At 40.3% G+C, this 12,702-nt stretch overlaps 1 protein-coding gene across 19 annotated transcripts in view; it reads right to left on the bottom strand.

Annotated features, from left to right (window-relative positions):
* Nucleotides 1–12,702, bottom strand: part of PLEKHA6 (pleckstrin homology domain containing A6) — a 605,411-nt gene that overhangs the window by 204,367 nt on the left and 388,342 nt on the right. For 16 of the 19 annotated variants that reach the window (XR_016311607.1, XR_016311598.1, XR_016311596.1 and 13 more), the window contains one exon: nucleotides 576–653. The exons of the other annotated variants lie outside the window; for them this stretch is intronic. Coding sequence is in view for 3 of the 16 variants with exons in the window: in XM_089669394.1 (XP_089525520.1) it covers nucleotides 576–653 (78 nt within the window). In the remaining 13 variants the exon portion in view is untranslated. The remainder of the gene's footprint in view (nucleotides 1–575; nucleotides 654–12,702) is intronic. 19 annotated transcript variants of the gene reach the window in all.

Consider the following 12,702-nt stretch of genomic DNA (forward strand, 5'->3'; position numbering starts at 1 on the left):
TGCAAAATCTGATACAGCTGTGCATGGTAGCCAATCAGCAACTAACTTCAGCTTACTCAATCAAGGTTTGACAAAAAAAAACCTGGAAGATGATTGGTTTCTATACCAAAATGTTCCTTGTCTCCAAGGTTCTCCACTAGCTCTGATTTGTGTTAGTTTCATAAATTTGCCTAACCTTTGGTTATTTCATTTCTGAAATGTCAATCCATTTCTGGTACATACTGAACACTACCTAGATTTCATGCCTATGGGAAACCTATATCTAAATGCTAATAATGTAAAGGATACACATACCAATGAAAGCACCTAAATATGACCATATGTTGTATATCTTGTATTATTCATGCAGATGGCACAAGGACTCTTCTAGTTACTGTAACATATCTCTTTTGTGCATTTTGTGCAACGGAAAATGAGATTTGTTCACATGACCTTTTATTAATGGAATGATACCATTACAATTCTGATTAGTAACATCAGACTATCAGGATAACAACATCATAATAAACCTCATGTAGGTATGAAAATGGACTGCATCATGCACAATGACATGACATTCTTAAGTGCTCTCTTACTTGCATGAAGATCTGTGCTCTGGGGGAACAGTGTACCATATTATTCACCATGCTGATCAATGTCTCACTCTCACTCATCTGTAGCAGGTGGTGAGGGGGAAACATAGGATGAAGAAAAATATATACATAATGACACTCCATACACTGACATTTCCTGCTCCTCCACTCTGCTATTCTAATCTAAATCAAAATGTATCAATTTGAACAAAAGATCACTTAGGAGGGCTGCGAACTTCAATATATATATATTGCTGTGCAAAAGTTTTAAGCAGGTGTGAAATAATGCTGTGAAGTAAGAATGCTTTCAGGAATATATATTTAAATTATTTTCAATTAAGATATTATCAATTTACAAAATGCAAAGTCAGAAAACAAGAAAAATCTACCGGTAAGTCAAATCAATATTTGGAGTGACTGCCCTTCAAACCAGCATCAATTCTTCTAGGTACACACAGTGCTTGTGCACACAGTTTTTGAACTCAGCAGGTAGATTGTTCCAAACATATTGGAGAACTAACCAAGGATCTTCTGTGGATGTAGACTGCCTCAAATCCTTCTGTCTCTTCATGTAATCCCACACAGACTCAATGTGTGTGCACAAGCAATGTGTGTACCTAGAAGAATTGATGCTGATTTAAAGGCAAAAGCGTGGTCGCACCAAATATTGATTTGATTTTTTTTCTGTTCATTGACTTTCCATTTTCTTAATTAAACTGTTAAAACATTTTTAATTTACAGCATTTTTCACACCTGCCTAAAACTTTTGCACAGTACTGTGTGTGTATATATATATATATATATATATATATACACACACATATATAGCAGGTAACATAAGTATTTAACACATCACCGTTTTTTTCTAAGGTGCTACTGACATAAAATTTTCACCACATAACAACCCATACAATCCATACATACAAAGAAACAAAAAAAAAAAAGTTCCGAAATTAAGTTATATGTAATAACATGGAATGACACAGGGAAAAAGTATTGAACACAAGAAGAAATGGAGGTGCAAAAAGGCATGGAAGGCCGAGACACCAGCTGAAATCTATCAGTAATTAGAAAGCAATCCTGCCCCTTGTCAGAGCAAATCCGCTGGTTTAGTTTGTACGGATGGCCTATGAAAAGGTGTCCCATTAGCAAGGTGTCACACAAGAAACATCTCATGATGGGTAAAGCAAAGAGCTCTCTCAAGACCTTTGCAACGTTATTGTTCTGAACATCATGCTGTGGGGCTGTTCTTCAGCATACAGTACTGGCAAATGTCATATCACTGAACGAAGGATGAATGGAAAAATGTATCAGGACATTCTTGATAAAAAATCTGCTGCTACCAGGATGATGAAGATGAAACGAGGGTTGACATTTCAGCAAAACAATGATCTCAAACACAAAGCCAAGGAAACTCTCAGCAGGTTTCAAAGAAAAAAAATAAAGCTGCTAAAAAGGCCCAGCCAATCACCTGACTTAAATCCAATGGAAAATCTATGGAAAGAACTAAAGATCAGAGCTCCTAGAAGAGGCCCACAGAACCTTCAAGATTTGAAGACTGTGTGGAAGAATGGGCAAAAATCACACCTGAGCAATGGATGAATCTTGAATCTGTCACTACCAACAAAGGATTTTGTACGAAGTAATAAATGAATTTAGTGTTTAGTGTGTTCAATACTTTTTCCCTGTGTCATTCCATTTTATTACACATAGAGTAACTTAATTTCTGAACTTATTTGTTTTGGTTTCTTTATATGTATGGATTGCATGGGATGTTACCGACATGTGGTGAAAAGTTCATGTCAATTAGATATAAATTTACTGAGAAAAATGGTGAAGTGTGCAAATACTTATTTTACCATATATATATATATATATATATATATATATATATATATATATATACACACACACACATTATGCACACACTAAATAATCCCAGTAATGCTTATTAGCATAATTGCCATTTGCTTACTAATGTGTACAACTACAACAAACATTTTAAACAACAGAGACCATGAGCTTTTGGTTTCCTTTAAAATCAATGCAATGATTTTTTGCTCAGGTAAGTTAGATAAGTAGATTACATGGCTTATTAAGGAGATCTCAAGAAAGCTGTTTTATGGCCCTTTCACACAAAAGTTCAATTACATCATTTTTTTTATATACTTTTTTCACCTATGACTATTTTCGTCAACAACCAAAAAATATAAGAATATGAATAACTGATGGAAAAAAGGATATAAACTGAACTTAACATAACTAAATAATGAACGCCATAGGCTTCTTTCACACAAACATCATCAGTTCTTTAACCACCTCCCGCCCCCCATATAGTCCAATGACGGGCGCAAGGTGGTTCTCTCGTTCTGATAGGACGCCATATGACGTCCTTCCATTCTCACCGCGCATGCGCGGCTCAGGGAAAGCACACCGCGGCGATCGGCGGTGCACTGTGTCCCTCGATCCACGGAAAGAGCCGAAGATGTTGGCTCGGTTATGTAATCAGATGTGTCCAATCACAGCTGATTACATGTAAACAGGGAAATGCCGGTTATTGGTGTTTCTCTCCTCTCGAGCTGTCATGCTGACAGCTTGAGAGGAGAGAAGAGCCGGTAATTGGCATTCCGCAGAGGGGACAGGTACACTGATCATCAGGGCACTGATGATCAGTGTGCCCTGATGATCAGTGTGGCCCCAGAAGTGCCACCTGTCAGTGTCCATCAGTGCCAGCTGTCAGTGCTGAACAGTGCCACCTGCCAGGGCCCATCAGTGCCACATCAATGCCACATATCAGTGCCTACCAGTGCACATCAGTGCCCATCTGAGCTGCCTTTCAGTGTCACCCTTCAGTGCCAGTCAGTGCCACCTATCAATGCCAATCAGTGCCACCTATCAGTGCTGCCAATCAGTGCCAGTCAGTGCCACCTATCAATGCCAATCAGTGCCACCTATCAGTGCTGCCAATCAGTGCCAGTCAGTGCCGCCTATCAGTGCCAGTCAGTGCCACCTATCAGTGCCAGTTAGTGCCACCTATCAGTGCCAGTCAGTGCCACCTAACAGTGCCAGTCAGTGCCGCCTATCAGGGCCACGTATCAGTGCTGCCTTTTAGTGCCCATCAGTGATGCCTGTCAATGCCCATCAGTGCCACCTACCAGTGCCTCCTCATCAGTGTCCATCAGTGCATCTTATCAGTGGCCATCACTACAGCCTCATTAGCGCACATCAGTGAAGGAGAAAAATCACTTATTTACAAAATTTTATAACAAAAACTAAGAAAAAACTTTTTTTTTCAAAATTTTCTGTGGTTTTTGGTTTGTTTAAGAAAAAATAAAAAACCCAGAGGTGATTAAATAACACCAAAATAAAGCTCTATCTGTCACAAAAAAATGATAAAAATTTCATATGGGTACAGTGTTGCATGACCGCGCAATTGTCATTCAAAGTGTGACAGCGCTGAGAGCTGGAAATTGGCCTGGGCAGGAAGGGGGTATAAGTGCCCTGTAGGCTAGTGGTTAAAAAAAATGATTAGCAATAACAAAAGAAACTGAATCTGTTTACATCAGTTTGAGATCCATCTTCGGATCAGTCCAGTTTACATCATTATACATCAATTTTTAACATGTCCTATTTTTAATATTCACGTTAGGTTCGTAAAGACCCTTACTATTTCCATTCTCTTTAAACAGAGGGTGTTAACCAATCCTTTTTCATCTTTTTCCTTAAGCTCTTGCCTACCAGGCACTTTTACCCCCTTCCTGCCTAGGCCAATTTTCAGCTTTCAGAGCTGTCACATTTTGAATGGCAATTGCGCAGTCATGCAACACTGTACCCATATGAAATTTTTATAATTTTTTTCACACAAATAGAGCTTTCTTTTGGTGGTATGTAATCGCCACTGGGTTTTTTTTGCGCTATACAGGTGAAACTCGAAAAATTAGAATATCGTGCAAAAGTTCATTTATCTTAGTAATGCAACTTAAAAGGTAAAACTAATATATGAGATAGACTCATTACATGCAAAGCAAGATAGTTCAAGCCGTGATTTGTCATAATTGTGATGATTATGGCTTACAGCTAATGAAAACCCCAAATCCACAATCTCAGAAAATTAGAATATTACATGCAATCAATAAAACAAGATTGCACATAGAACAATATCGGACCTCTGAAAAGTATAAGCATGCATATGTACTCAGTACTTGGTTTGGGCCCCTTTTGCAGCAATTACTGCCTCAATGCGGCGTGGCATGGAAGCTATCAGCCTGTGGCACTGCTGAGGTGTTATGGAAGACCAGGATGCTTCAATAGCGGCCTTCAGCTCTTCTGCATTTTACGGTCTCATGTCTCTCATCTTTCTCTTGGCAATGCCCCATAGATTCTCTTTGGGGTTCAGGTCAGGCGAGTTTGCTGGCCAATCAAGCACAGTAATCTCAAGATCATTGAACCAGGTTTTGGTGCTTTTGGCACTGTGATCAGGTTCTAAGTCCTGCTGGAAAATGAAGTCAGCATCCCCATAAAGCTCGTCTGCCGAAGGAAGCATGAAGTGCTCCAAAATCTCCTGGTAGACGGCTGCGTTGACCCTGGATTTAATGAAGCACAGTGGACCAACACCAGCAGATGATATGGCTCCCCAAATCAACACAGACTGTGGAAACTTCACACTGGACTTCAAGCATCTTGCAGTGTGTGCCTCTCCATTCTTCCTCCATACTCTGGGTCCTTGGTTTCCAAATGAGATGCAAAAGTTGCTCTCATCAGAAAAGAGGACTTTGGACCGCTGAGCAACAGACCAGGTCTGTTTTTCTTTAGCCTAGGTAAGACGCTTCTGACGTTGTTTGTTGTTCAGAAGTGGCTTGACAAGAGGAATATGACATTTGAAGCCCATGTCTAGGTCTGTGTGTGGTGGCTCTTGATGCACTGACTCCAGTCTTAGTCCACTCCTTGTGAAAGTCCCCAACACTTTTGAATGGCCTTTTCCTGACAATCCTCTCCAGGCAGTGGTCATCCCTGCTGCTTGTGCACCTTTTTCTTCCACACTTTTCCCTTCCACATAACTTTCTATTAATGTGCTTTGATACAGCACTTTGGGAACATCCAACTTCTTTTGCAATCACCTTTTGAGGCTTTCCCTCCTTATGGAGGGTGTCAATGATGGTTTTCTACAAAACTGTCAGGTCACCAGTCTTTCCCATGATTGTGATTCCTACTGAAACAGACTGAGAGACCATTTAAAGGCTCAGGAACCCTTTGCAGGTGTTATGGCTTAATTAGCTGATTAGAGTGGGACACTTTGAGCCTACAATATATTGCACCTTTTCACAATATTCTATGTTTCTGAGATTGTAGATTTGGGGTTTTCATGAGCTGTAAGCCATAATCATCACAATTATGACAAATCACAGCTTGAACTATCTTGCTTTGCATGTAATGAGTCTATTTCATATATTAGTTTCATCTTTTAAGTTGCATTACTGAAATAATTGAACTTTTGCACGATATTAAAATTTTTTGAGTTTTACCTGTAAACAAAAAAAGAGCAAAACATTTGAAAAAAAAAAAGTTTCTTTGTTTCTATTATAAAATTTTGCAAACAGGTAATTTTTCTCCTTCACTGATGTGCGTTGATGAGGCTGCACTGATAGGCACTGATAGGCGGCACTGATGGGCGGCACTGATGAGCACTGATAGGCAGCACTGATATGCAGCAATGATGGGCACTGATAGGCGGCACTAATTGGCAGCACTAACTAGCGGCACTAACTAGCGGCACTGCTGGGCACTTACTGGTGGCACTGGTGGGCACTGGTGGGCACTGATGGGCGGCACTGCTGGACACTGATCATCAATGCCCTGATAATCGGTGCCGATCTGTTTTCTGACAATTGCAGATTATCAGCAATACTTTCCTTATGCTGTGACAGCGTGAGGAAAGTGCAGTAGATAACCGGCAACTGCATTTACCCGGTGATCTGCTGTGTCATTGGACACAGCTGATCACGTGGTAAAAGGCCGCTGTGATTGGCCTTTTACTACATCACGTGATCAGCTGTGTTCATACAACACAGCAATCACAGAGATCACCAGGTGCGCTCCCAGAACTGGACAACCATGCTGTAGCCATCATTCAGCTATAGCCTAGTTGTCAAGTGGTTAAAGTAGAAGTCCACTCAAATATTATCCAAGCTTAAACCTGCTCCCACCTTCAATCTAAGCCCTATACTAACTACCCTGTAAAGGAAAGATGTCTATACTTACCTATTCTGGAGGAGCTCCAGTCTGGTCACGTGATCTCCCCAGTGATCTCCTTCAGTGAGGAGGCGAGATCGCGAACAATGGCAGCAATGCCTATGCAGTGACGTCACCCATAGGATTACTATGGGGCATCCGTTGTTGCCGGTTCCTTCTCTACACTGAACCCAGCATTGGGAACGGATCATGTGAACAAACTGGAACTGGGGTGGGAACAGGTTTAAGATTAGACAGCACTGACTAGGGTTCTTCTTTAGGCAAATATATCCTTACAGGGAGAAATGGGTTTCTTTGCATGACATGGACAAGATTTTGTGATCAGGGTTTTCTCACCTGAGACAAGTGACATGCAAGAAGAAAATGTAGGTGTAATACCAAGTTGTAGCAAAGGAGAAGCTATACTACAATAGTCATGGCAAGGAGAGTGCTGCAAACAACCAAAATTGGAAGACAAGATGGTTCTGACCCAGAGTGACAACAGCAAATGCAACTCATAATACTGGAGCCCAGTAAAAGACTACAAGACACCCTGTTTTGCCTTTGCTACATACTGCTGTGCATGCTGCATGTTGTTAGCAACAGAGAGAGGTAAGTAGGAGCAAACAATTTATTGAAATACATCCCGTATTACGCCTACCTTGCAGATCAAGACTCTAATATTTCTGTGAAGGCATGTATCCTTCCCAATCCACCAGTTTACCCAAAGAAAATACTAAAACCAAGATTTATTTGCTCACTTTCATATCTACTATCATAATAATAATAATTTCAGCAAGAAACACAGAATATAGCATGCATGAGAGATAGTGATATTTAGAGTTTATGCATCTGGAAGACCTCATCTGGAATATGCAGTTCAGTTTTGGGCACCAATTCACAAAAAGAACATTGGGGAACTGGAGAAAGTACAGAAAAGGGCAACAAAACTGATAAGAAACATGGAGGAGCTCAGCTATGAGGAAAGATTAGAGGAACTGAATTTATTCTCTCTTGAGAAGGAGATTAAGGGGGATATGATCAACATGTAAATAATACATCAGTGGTTCATATAGTGAACTCGGTGTAGAGCTATTCACCCTGAGGTCATCACAGAGGACAAGGGGGCACCCTTTACGTCTGGAGGAAAAGAAATGTAATCTCCAAACACGGAAAGGTTTCTTCACAGTGAGAGCTGTGAAAATGTGGAATAGAGTCCCTCAAGAGTTGGTTCTGGCCAGCTCAGTGGATTGCTTTAAAAAAGGCCTGGATCGTTTCCTAGATACACAGAATATAACTGGATACTAACATTTATAGGTAAAGTTGATCCAGGGAATATCCAATTGCCTCTCAGGAATTTTTTCCTCAGCACAAGCAAATTGGATCATGCTTTGCTGGGTTTTTTTGCCTTCCCCTAGGTTAACTGTGGGTATAGAATTATAACTTTTTCTTTTCTTTTTTTTTTAATGGTTGAACTGGATGGACTTTCGTCTTTTTTCAGCCAGACTAACTATGATACTCAAACTGAAAAAGACACTGATAATTCTTTTTTCATAAAAATTGTCAGTTTGGAAATTGCTTTGTGACTACCAAGATGAGAATGCACCTGAAAGATAGCCGTAGATTGCTTTAAAATGCAAGTTAGTTCAGGAACATTTCAGAATGGGCAATAAAATAGGTTTTTTTTTTATGAGCTTACCTTGAAAATGCCCTTAACAGTATACAGAAATGTAACATTATATTTACTGTCTGTAGCCACCAGTGCAGAAGTAAAAAAAAAAAAAAAAAACAGGAGTCTTGACTTACCTGTAAATTCTAAATCTTGGAGTACAGTACCGGACACAGGATAGTCATAGACCATGAGTTATATGACGGTGATTGGACGCTGGTAAAGGTAGTTCACCCTCATATTGCCTCACCCACTCAGTGGGACTCCAGTTTTGTGGAGGGACCTGTGTCCTGTACTGTACCCCAAATTATAAAATTTACCTACCAACATTAACCAAATCAAGAATGAATTGGAAACTTTACAAAGACAAACACAAAAACTTTGGGAAACAAAAAAAACTTCAGAAGCTGCACCAAGAGCAGACCTTTTGGATACAACCTAAACATAAAAGCAACCCAACATCTATACCTCTTACCATCAGTGACCTGGAATCTAATCGGGATTCCCAAGGGATCCCTTGTGTAAATGCTGACCCGACCAAAAATGTGGATATAACAGAGGAACTTGGAATCATCAACTTGTCAAATCATAAACTTTCCGAACAAGAATTAACTATCTTCTCCAAAGGCCTTACATTCTGCCCAACCACCAAATTGGATCATTTACAAGTATTGTCAGATATGGAGGATTTCTTCAGGAGACTAAGGCTCAAAGAATATTTCCACAATAATGAAAGGAATCCTAGGACAATGGAGTGCTACACAAAGAAAAAGAACAGCTGCTTCACACCTCCACAAGGACGCAACCCCAAACTGGACACCTATATTGATAGCTTTAGATTGCGAGCTACATCCCTGATATCCACCCAGCAAAAGAAAATTCTGTACAATCTTCCACCACTAGAGCGAAGGGCTATACACGATTTGCGCAACAATCAGGCCATCACCATCAAACCAGCGGACAAAGGGGGAGCAGTTGTTGGTATGGATACAAACAAATACATACAAGAAGGCCAGAGGCAGCTGGAAAATGCCATTTACTATAAAAAACTGGATTATGATCCAACCCAGGACTTTACAAAGCAATTAAAAGGTCTCATTAAAACACTTCCAGCCCACCTACATTCAGAACTTATAAATGCGATTCCGGATCATCCAGAAATCGGGGACTTCTACATGCTGCCCAAAGTCCACAAGCCAGGAAATCCAGGCAGACCCATCATAACAGGTATGAATACACTCTCCGAACAAATCTCAGGCTTTGTAGAAAAAATTTTAAAACCGTTAGTCATGAATACTGCTAGTTTCCTGCAAGACACAACTGACTTTCTTAACAAGATCAACAACATCCAGCAATTACCATCTAATACACTTCTAGTGACGATGTAGTATCCCTGTATAGTAATATCCCTCACAAGGATGGATTAGCTGCATGTCACAGATCCTTATCATCCTCACCAAACAACAAATACACTGCTGAGGATGTTACACAGCTCATTGAATTCATACTTACACACAACTACTTTGCTTTCAATAAGGACATCTATCTTCAATGTATGGGCACTGCGATGGGAAGTAAAATGGCACCCCAATATGCAAATTTATTTATGGCTGACATGGAGGAACAATTCCTGAACAGCATGGAACAAAAACCATACAGATACTTTCGCTATATTGATGATATTTTCATCATATGGACAGAAGGTGAAGAAAATCTAAAACAATTTTACTCATTGATGAACACTTTTCATCCATCAATCAAACTAAAAATGGAATACTCAAACACACACGTCAACTTCCTAGACACCACAGTATACATCAGGGATAATACCCTTCACACCTCAATATACAGGAAACCCACTGACAGATGCAACTACCTCTACAGTTCTAGCTTCCACCCCCAACACACGAAACGTGCCATCATACACAGTCAGGCCATCAGATACCACCGAGTATGTTCTGACCCAAGAGACAGAGATAAACATCTTGGGACACTAGCAGACTCCTTCCATAAGAAGGGTTACAAGGACAAAACTATCAACACCAGCATAAACACAGCCTTGAGAACCCGAAGGGAAAATCTGCTTCAGTACAAAGAGAAAAAAACAAACAACCGTGTACCTCTAGTAACTACATACAACCCGGCACTAGAGGGAATAAGAAAAATAATCAAAGATTTACAACCTATCATAACAGAGGATGGAACTCTGAAAGAAATATTCCAACAACCCCCAATACTAGCTTTCAGACAACCCCCCAACCTCAGAAATAAACTAATCAGTAGGAAACTTCCTTCTGATCAAGATGTCACAAATAATGGAAGCAAACCCTGCAATAAGAAACGCTGCAAGCTGTGCAACCAAATCAATCCATCAAAAAGTGTCAGACACTCAAAAGGGATCTTTAATATCTCCGGCTCATACAGCTGCACCTCCAGTAATGTTGTGTACCTTATCCAGTGCAGAAAATGCAGCAAAGGATCTTATGTTGGTGAAACAGGACAGAAGTTGCAAACACGGATGAATTTGCACAGACATACCATCAAGGAACATAAAGAAGATGACCTCTGCACACCTGTAGGACACCATTTCTCACAACCAGGCCACAATATGGAAGACCTCAATATTTTAGTTCTGAAAGGAAAATTTAAATCCATCCAGGAAAGAAAAACATTTGAACTAAGAATGATAATTCTATTTGACACAAAAGATAACGGTCTTAATGTGGACATGGGATTCCTCAACCATTATCCGACAGCTTTATGACTATCTATTAGCTAAAACTTGACCCCCTCTGTGTGAGTGTTGTATCCCCCCCTCCCCCCCTCGCTTTTGATGTATCTTATCTGTAGCCCTTTTTTTTTTTTTTCTCAATCCCTTCTAACATTCTGCTTAAACTTTGTGATTTTAATAGTACTGCTTAGACCTTGAAGAAGGGGACATACCCCGAAAGCTTGTCTTCAAAATTGTATGTTAGTGCAAATAAAAAAAGTATCATGGACAGTACTCAATTGTTATAGGTAAGTCAAAATTCCTTTTGTGTTACTCGTATAATACAAGACACAGGATGTGTAGTCATAGATCATGGCACGTCAAGCAATAACCTGAAGGGTGGGAAACAATAGCAAACGGGTCCACAAGGAAACAAGGGTCAGCAAACCCAAACCTCTCAGATGACAGCTTGAATCATCTTATGGCTGAAGCCCACACCAGCATAGGCCAAGAGATCTGTTCGGTACAGCTATGTTAAAGTATGAATAGAATACCAAGTGGCAGCAAAAGAGATGCTTAATGCTGAAAAGCTCAAGAAACACCAACAGATCAGGTGGAGTGGGACCTGATAGGGAAGGGGAAAATCCTTTCCTTGACAGTACAGAAATGAGCTGCCTGAGCCAGGGAGTTATGGTGGAAGATCCTTCTTGGGACCTTCAGGACGGACAGAAAGGGAATTCGATTTTCGAAAGGAAGATGTTGCAGCAAGGTAAACTCTTAACTGCTCTGACCACATCCAGAGAATGGCATGCTTTGGGAAAGGAAAAACTGAAAGGAGAAAAATATCCTCATTGAGGTGAAAAAAAGAAGGAAAGAAAAAGAGTTTTGGTTTCAATACCACCTTATTTCTATGTAAATAAGAAAAGTTTTCCTTACAAGCATGGGCCACCAACTTGGAAAATGCCTGGCAGAGGTAATGACCACCAAAAGGGCCACTTTACTGGTGAGATCTTCCAAAGGGATTTCCCTGATCAGTTAAAAGCAATGTTTTTGAAGAACCAAACGTTCCAGATTTAGATCCCAGGAAAACAGTGGGGGATTAACATGGGCCAAACTTTGTATAAAGGTCTTAATGAGAGTGTGTGATGTCAAAACATTTTTAGAACAGAATGGTCTCTTTATAGTAATAAGAGCCACATGCTGGTATGGACCAGAGTACAGGAAGGCCCGGATGAGAGGAGAAGAATATTCACAAGTATTAAAGTGTCTGCTTTCACACCAGAAAAAAATACACCTTACAAGTGAGATGGTAGATCTTAGGAGAAGTAAATTTTCTTGCTTTGAGCAAAATGGGAATTGCAGAGTCAGTAATGCCCCTATCTTTAAGACCTGGATTTCAACAGCCATGCCATTAAAGCCAGTGACTGAGAAGTAGGGTGGAACAGAAGGACTTGTGACAAGAGGTCTGGTCTGTTTGAAAGACGCCAATGCTCCTATGCCAAGAGTTTGAGCATGTCTCCTGG

This window comes from Staurois parvus, unplaced genomic scaffold (genome assembly GCF_062004578.1).
Source record: "Staurois parvus isolate SC_StPar_1 unplaced genomic scaffold, SC_StPar_1.0 ptg000074l, whole genome shotgun sequence".
In the NCBI taxonomy this organism is placed as follows: domain Eukaryota; kingdom Metazoa; phylum Chordata; class Amphibia; order Anura; family Ranidae; genus Staurois; species Staurois parvus.